Source organism: Aulonocara sp. 'chitande type north' Nkhata Bay, linkage group LG3 (assembly GCF_057382095.1).
Source record: "Aulonocara sp. 'chitande type north' Nkhata Bay isolate Kocher_YH1m ecotype deep benthic linkage group LG3, A_spYH_male_GT1.1, whole genome shotgun sequence".
NCBI lineage: Eukaryota > Metazoa > Chordata > Actinopteri > Cichliformes > Cichlidae > Aulonocara > Aulonocara sp. 'chitande type north' Nkhata Bay.
This window is the reverse complement of record NC_141346.1, coordinates 28,129,009-28,137,094: the sequence shown is the minus strand read 5'-3', so window position 1 is coordinate 28,137,094 and position 8,086 is coordinate 28,129,009. Positions and strand designations below refer to the sequence as shown.

Below are 8,086 nucleotides of genomic sequence, written 5' to 3'. Positions count from 1 at the left end.
GAAGTTCATAGCCAGCTCTGACACAGTGCCATTAATCTTTGAATGCTGAAAAAACACAGTGTATCCAGAAAACACATTATATGCTGCAATAAATGCACTGCCCAAGTGCCCCCTCTCCCCACTGCCTTTCAGCAGCATGCAACAGCAAACAGGTCGTCAGAGGAGGCTGATGTGATGATTAAGTTTAACATTGTCTACAATATTGCCAAAGCACTTTAAGTACAAGATTGTTAGTTAATAATTTACAAATGAATATTGTCTGTATGGACTGCAATTTCCCCTCCAAAAAAGTGCACATGTAAAACTGCGGTTTTAAGCGATGCAGTTGAAATATTTGAGTGCGCCTAACTTTTGTGCCGGTGCGCCTAACTTGCACCGTTGATGTGAGTTTCTACTCAGGGTTTTTTCTTCCAGTACAGAGCAGAAATGTTTTTGTTAAGATACTGGATACTTCGTGTTTTTCTCCACAATTGTAATTATAAGCTAGATATATTTCTTCTAATGAAATTAGTTTGCTAATACCAACAGGGATGAGTCAGGGAGTCAGTTGGGCTTGTGAATCATGATTCATGCGTTTGGAGTCTTTCTTATAAGTTAATTTATGAGGCTGATACTTTTACTGTTGCTACCACTCTACATGATTTAAATAACCAGATCCTGCAATGAGTGATTTAAAGTATGTCTCTCTGAATGTAAAAGGGATAAACAATGTTAAAGTAGTGTCTGATGCCTCTGTTTTACCAGATTGAGTAAGTTTTGATAATACATGAGAAACCAGTGCTGCTCAATTTGCCATCATGTGCAGTAGCCTTTCAAAAGCATTCCTATGCCTATGAGTTGACAAAGGACAAAGCAAGATTTAGTTGTCTTTAATGTTGACAACCTGATGATGATGAACTGAATATGATGAATATAAAAAATTACACTACAGAGAAATAGAAGTGAAATATTATTACACATTAGTGTGTTATTATTAAACTGCATTTGTAGTAAAAAAACAAGCTGTGTAAAGTGTAATCTTATTTCTCCGAACATTTCATTATTCATTTCGACACCAAATTGAGAGGAGTTAAAACTAAAAAGTTAAGACTGGCCCTAGAGTAAATTTTACTCTAATTTTGAGTGGGACAAAAGGTTATTTGAAACAGAGTTGAAATCAACTCTGCAAAACTGACACTCATTTTTTTACTGTGTAGAGTCACGTGACCACAGCATCACCTGTTAACAGGAAGAACTCTCACAGAGGTTTTTTGGATAGTTTATCACACCACCCTGCCACATCCCTCGGGATGAATAAAGTACGATCAATCAATCAATCAATCAATCAATCAATCAATCAATCAATCAATCAATCAATCAATCAATCAATCAATCAATGAATCAATGAATGAGTCAATCAATCAATCAATCAATCAATCAATCAATCAATCAATCAATCAGTGAATCAATCAATGAATCAATGAATGAATGAATGAGTCAATCAATCAATCAATCAATCAATCAATCAATTAATCCCTTTCTTCTCTAGCTAATGCAGTGCCAGGTGTTAATGTGACCGAGGATTAAGCTGGTAGCATTATGTGGTCCAAAGTTTTTGGACTGTTCAAATTGAAACATATGACCCATTTGTTCAGATAAAGATAAACCAAATACAACATGATTTGGCTTCTATAAAGTGTGATATTATTTTCTGTTTTGGATGATCAGTAAAGCAGAGATACTGGAACCAGCACGTTCATCATGTTTATTGTAACAGATGACAGTAAATGTTGGACTAAGTGAAGCTGGAAGATGTGATTCACCACCAGAGATGGGCAGTAACTGTAAACCGATTACTTTTTTCAAGTAACAAGTAAAGTAAGGGATTACTATTGCAATAAAGGTAATTAGATTACTGTTACTTTCCAGTAAGCACGCTGCGTTACTGCAATGCTAAACTGTAATTTTGGCAGTCCCTCATTCCGTGTGCTTCATATTCCGGTTTGCCTGTCCTGTCTCGTCAGATAGATTCTGTTCGGCTGTGTTCCCCAGGTGTGTGCCAAGCTAAAGCTTGTCTCACGACAATGATATTAGCATGTGTGACATTCGTGGTAACAGACTTGTGCAGATCAACAATGGATTATATATCGAGTGCGGGAGAGAGTATGACTGTGCCGCCTTTAAAGCATGGAAGTACTGACCTTACTTTGAGTTTGTTTCATAAAAAGTGACAAAAACATTAGTGTCCGCTATACACTGAAAACTTCTTTCTACAGCGAAAAAAACCCATAAACTTCTGAGCAAGCACCAAGTACGCTGCCACAGGAATGTGAAATTCACAGAGAAACTCCCGGATCCTTCCACTAACATGACCGCTGCAGCACACCTGCACCAGGGCAAACCTCCGCCTACCCCACTCCTGCTATACAGGTGAAAATAGATTGAAGAGCAACAGGGCTTAGTGCCGCTGAGTCTTGGTATTTATTGATTTTCTGCTGTGTTTTACTTGCATCTATTTGAAAGAGTCAGTGTAAACGCAAAAAAAATGTTTTATTTTATATGCTGGAATGTGCAGAATATAGGTTTAAATGTTAAACAAATTTCTTCAAGTCAAAGACTGTTGCATTTAATTTCATTTTTGCTTGATGCATAAAGTTAAAAGACTAAAACTAATAAAGCAAGTTTTAAAAACAAACTTTTTCATTTGATTACATTTTATATGATGGATTATGCAGGTAATTATTGCTTTATTACCTATTCAGCTTGTGTGTCATGTTTTTAAAAAGTAACTAACTAAGCAATTAATTACTTTTGAAAACAAGTAATCAGAAAGTAACAGGATTACTTTTTTGGAACCGTAAGTAATTAGTTACTGATTTTTTTTTCACAGTCACATCATATTAATATAAAAATACAGAAAAAAAATCAGGAAGGGGGCAAACACTTTTTCACTTGTGATTTACCTTGAGGTCAGATCAAATGTCTAACCCTGTAACTGCATGAGTCTGTGGACAGTAATGAAGCTTTTACACTGTCAGTCGGCTCCTCGGAATCATTTACTGTAGAATCACTGATTAAAGATCTGTAGAACTGATCAATAATGTCTTGATACATGCTCAGTCATCCAGGTAAGAAAATTTCAAAAAGTTGATTCTGTTCATCTGGATGTGATGTTTTCAGTGGGAGAAAGATTTCATCACTCATCCATGTAATTTATTCAGTCTCAGCTGACTGCAGGTTCATTAACAGCTTAACTGATGTCCACAGGCTCATGCAGTTCCAGAGTTAGAGATGTGGTTCTGACCTCCGAGTAAATCACCATAATCAATCATGAAAATACTGTTGATGTGTTTATCACACTTAAATGTTTCAGGTCTTCAAACAAATTCAAACTTTACTTTGTCTAACACGTACTGTCATCAATAATGATACTGTATGTAGCGATAAAGTTTACTTTGACTAATGAACATGATGAACCTACTGGTTCCAGTATATTTGCTTAACAATAGATAATATCACACTTTATAAAAGCCAAATCATTTTGTATTTAGTTTATCTTTATCTGAACAAATAAGTCACAGTGTTTCCATCTGAACAGCCTCAGTCCTCAGTCGCATTAATACCTAGGACTGCATTAGCTAGAGAAAAAAGGGGTGTGGCAGGGTGGGGTTATAAACTACAGATGAAACCTTTCTGAGAGAGTTCTTCCTATTAACAGGTGATGCTGTGATCAAGTGACTATGTCATCTGGCTTTTAAAGCAGCTCTCAGTCAGCCTGAGGCAGTTTGTTAAGAGCACTCAGGAACATGGCTTCATCTTTTCTCTGCTTCACCCTCCTCTTCATCAGCATCCGCACTGCAGGTATGATCAATGCACTGATCAACACACTATTACCAATCAATACATCCATCTTTGGTCTGTATATTGTTGATCAATACATGGTTCATTGATCAATAGACTCATCAATATAACATACAGTTTATACTTTATCATCTATTATACAGGTATTATACAGGTATGATCAGTTCTCCACAGTCTGCACTTCACTGATGTTCTGTTTTGTTCTTCAGATGGATTTTTAGAGTATAGGGTGGAACGCTGTGAATTTAACTCCACTGCGCTGAAGCACATCGAGTACATCTACTCTCGCTATTACAAGAAGATAGAGTACATCAGGTTCAGCAGCAGTGTGGGGAAGTATGTTGGATTCACTGAGCATGGAGTGGAGCTGGCAATGCTCTGGAACAATAATACTGCACGGCTGAATTCAATGAGACAAATGGTAGTGCAATATTGTTACCATAACATTGATGTTCATGATCGGGCTGTTCTAGCTAAGTCAGGTGAGTGTGTAGTTGCGCAACATCATCAGGGCATCATGTTCAGCCACACAGCGACCAACACTCTGAATCACTCAGTTTAATCCTTAAACTCCTGAAGGTTTAAATTTGTTTAGAAATTTGGAGTCTACTGGAGTTCTGTTTCTTTAAAATTCAAGAAACAAAGTTTTTTAACAATGAAAAGTTTTTTATTAAATTATTTCAGGATTAATTAAAACTTTAATTAGAAGTTAAAAAGTAGAAGATGATTTAACAAATATTTGTGTAAATACAGCTTGCATTGAATGCTGGTGGCAAAACTTGAGCTTCTTCAAATCCGATTTTTTTGTCTGCTTGTTCACACTACAAATAAAATGCGACAGCAAACGCTCTCGTGTGAACCCTTAAAGAGGCCCGCATGTGCAAAAGAAGACGTCACACACAACGCGCTCTGTTTAGACCCAGAGCAACAGTATTGTTTGAATGATGGCCCTTAATATAAAGACTTCGGACTTTACGTTTCCCAATTTTTGCTTTAAGTTATTTTGTTATTTACATAATAATGTAAATAACCTAATAATTATCCTTATTGCTGTTTTAGAGAGGAGTGGTGCTTCAAAGGATAGTTGCAGATTTCTGTCAGAATCTGCAGATTATACAGTATAAATAAAATGTTCATGTTTCTCCAACGCTGTCTTCCCAACAGTTTCACTGGATGGCCAGGAAGCATTTGCTTCCTGATACTGTTAGTGTTAATTAATAATTGCAATTTGAAAAAAAGTGTCATTTTTTTTACCAGGATGTCCTTCAATACACTTATTAAACAAATATGTAGGACTGCTTTTTTCCATTTGTGCAACATCTATAAAATTAGAAATATCCTGTCTCAGAGTGACGCTGAAAAACTAGTTCATTCGAGAGAGTGATATTATGCCCCTTATGTCAAACAGAGTGATTTATGACCCCAATAAATTATTCATGAGCTTAGGGTGTAATAAAGGAAGTAGTAAAAATACGATATTAATAAAATTATGATATTAGAAATTATGAATTAGAAAGAGAAAGCATATTTCTCCTGTATTGGCTTCCCTTCAGTGGCTTCCTGTTAAATCCAGAATTTAATTTAAAATCCTGCTCCTCAATAATAACCTCATCTTATCTTAATGACTTTACAGTGCCATATCATGCCATTAGGCACTTCGCTCTCGCACTGCAGGCTTACTTGTCATTCCTAGAGTATTTAAAAGTAGAATGTGAGGGAGAGCCTTCAGTTTTCTCACCAAAACTCTTGCTCATAGGGGTCATATGATTGTTGCATTTTTTTTCTTATTTCCTTATATTAATGTAGGGATTTTACAATAAATTACATAAAATACAATTTTTACAATAGGCAACTGTTGTGATTTGAAGCAATATAAATAAAATTGATTTGAAATTTGCAATTCTAATTTATTTAATTACAAATAACCAAAATTATGCCATTATTCTGACAGCTAACACATTTTCTATAGGTAGATTACAGATGATTCTATCCCATTACACATAATATTGCCACAATGGTAATATAATGTCTGTGTGGTTTTTAGTTCGGCCCAGTGTCAGAATTAAGTCCAAGACCCCACTTTCTGGTCACCATCCTGCCATGTTGGTCTGCAGCGTCTACGACTTCTTTCCCAGTGAGATCAAAGTGAGCTGGCTCAGAGACGGACAGGAAGTCACCTCTGATGTCACTTCCACTAAGGAGATGGCAAATGGTGATTGGTACTACCAGACTCACTCCTACCTGGAGTACACACCCAGGTCAGTCCACATCAGATCCTGGTTCATTTCCGGATCCATTCTGTGAGTGGTTTGTGAATCAGTGGTCTTTGTGTTGAAGGTCTGGCGAGAACATCTCCTGTGTGGTGGAGCACGCTAGCCTGAAGGAACCTCTGATCACTGACTGGGGTAAATACCTGTCTGTCTGTCCACAGAAATATGTATTTGACTGCTAACCTGTCTGTTTGACTGTTGGCCTCTATCTGTCACCTGTCCGACTCAGAGCCGTCCTCAGACAAATCAACTCCTGAATCAACCACGCTGATTGCCATCGGAGCCTCTATACTGACCCTGGGTCTGATCTTACTTTTGGCTGGATGTTTTCTCTACAGGTGGAAAGCCCCAGGTTAGACCAGGACTCACACTCACAGACCATTTGGCAAGCGTTTATGTCAGCCTTTTTGTTAGCCTGTTTATGTTCTATATTCACTTTCAGCTAGTGAATTTAATTTCTCACAAGTTTAGACAAGTTTTAAGTCCATATTTAGGCCCCAGTCTAATTTCACTGATGCGTTCAAATGTGGTGGATCCCAGCTATCCCTGAATAAGAGGTCTGGATTGGCTCTCCATCTAAAGGGCCTGAGTCTGAGCTTTTATTACAATTTTTTATTCTAATATTGCATTGGAAGCTAAATTACCAATTAACACAATCACATGTGTATTTTTGAACTCTATATTTTATCTGCTGTCCTCTGATTAGATATTAGTCCCTTATTTAGACAACCTCAGCTGCTTCAGGCCTCAGGCATCTCCCTCTCAGACTTATAGGATTTCACACCAGTTCAGACCTGTTTTTCAGAGCAGACAGAGTCCATGCATTTAAACTAGGGACTTCACTGAATCATTGTTGTTGATGTTTGATTGAGATCAGTTGTCCTCATGTGGATAAAGAGTTTCTTATTGACTCTGTCCTTATCTCTTTATCTAGATCATACTCTGTTTTTCAATTAATGAGGCAGGATCCTGATCCTAGTCCTGGCTCTTTCTGATGGAGTAAGAAGCAGCTGATTTGTGTGTTCAGCAGACTCATGATCTCTGGAATGGGCGACTCTGAACCTGATCATGACCAAACTCATGTATAGATGTTTAATTAATGTCTTTGAACCACAATAAACATAACATTTCACCTGTGTGCTTACTTACATGCATCAACACATTGATGTCACTGTACACTGTTTAAAACCCTTTAGTGTTCTGGTCAACCAATTGGTAGAGCACATTTTCAGGCCCTATATCTAACTGAGGCTTTCACTGAAATTGACCTACCTTATTGAGTCTTTTCTACCAATTGGTTTACATCTGTAATGCCAAAAAAATCCATCAGAAGGCACTGCAAATGGAAACTGTTGGCTCTGCTTATCCCTCTCCCAATAAAACTAAGGTAGGAAGATAACATTTTTTGATATATGATAGTGTTGGAGGACTTACTAAACAGATGTATGTCACTTGACAGCATTAAAAAAGTGAAATTAAATGTTTAATATTTTTTTAAAAAGTGGTCAAACAAAAGGTTGATTTGTCCCTTTGTGGTGCTAATGCTAACATAACCTAAATGTTATTAAAATTGACTATTTGCCATAAAATCAGACCACTAGACCCATTTTGTTTATCCATTGCTATTGATAAATCACATTAAGTGTTAGCACAGCAAGAATAGGCTGAAATAATTTCCTCAGTAAGTCATTTTTGTAACTTTCTGATGATTCTGATGATATCACCCACCTTCAACCACAGTGTGTTTGAGGTCATGGTTTCATATGAAGCAACAAGGGCTGGCACTCTCCACCAATATATTGCCACCAAACCAGATGAGTGTGGCTTTAAATTGTTCTGCCAAGCAAGTTCATCTGGTATCATCCACAACTTGCTGCTGTATCAAGGGGGGTCTACATTCTTCAATGCTCCCCTGAGTGAAAAGGAACAGAAGCTACCTGTAAGGGGCCAAAGTTGTAAAAAAAAACCACTATGCA

At 37.1% G+C, this 8,086-nt stretch overlaps 1 protein-coding gene across 1 annotated transcript; it reads left to right on the top strand.

Annotated features, from left to right (window-relative positions):
* Window positions 1-3,703: 3,703 nt before the first annotated feature.
* On the top strand, window positions 3,704-7,242 carry LOC147334989 (H-2 class II histocompatibility antigen, E-S beta chain-like). The gene is made up of 6 exons (XM_086286973.1): window positions 3,704-3,840; window positions 4,050-4,322; window positions 5,885-6,098; window positions 6,178-6,245; window positions 6,340-6,462; window positions 7,045-7,242. Exons 1-6 carry the CDS (start codon window positions 3,786-3,788, stop codon window positions 7,065-7,067), a joined length of 756 nt encoding a protein of 251 aa, XP_086143099.1. The 5' UTR covers window positions 3,704-3,785; the 3' UTR covers window positions 7,068-7,242.
* The last annotated feature ends 844 nt before the right edge of the window (window positions 7,243-8,086 follow it).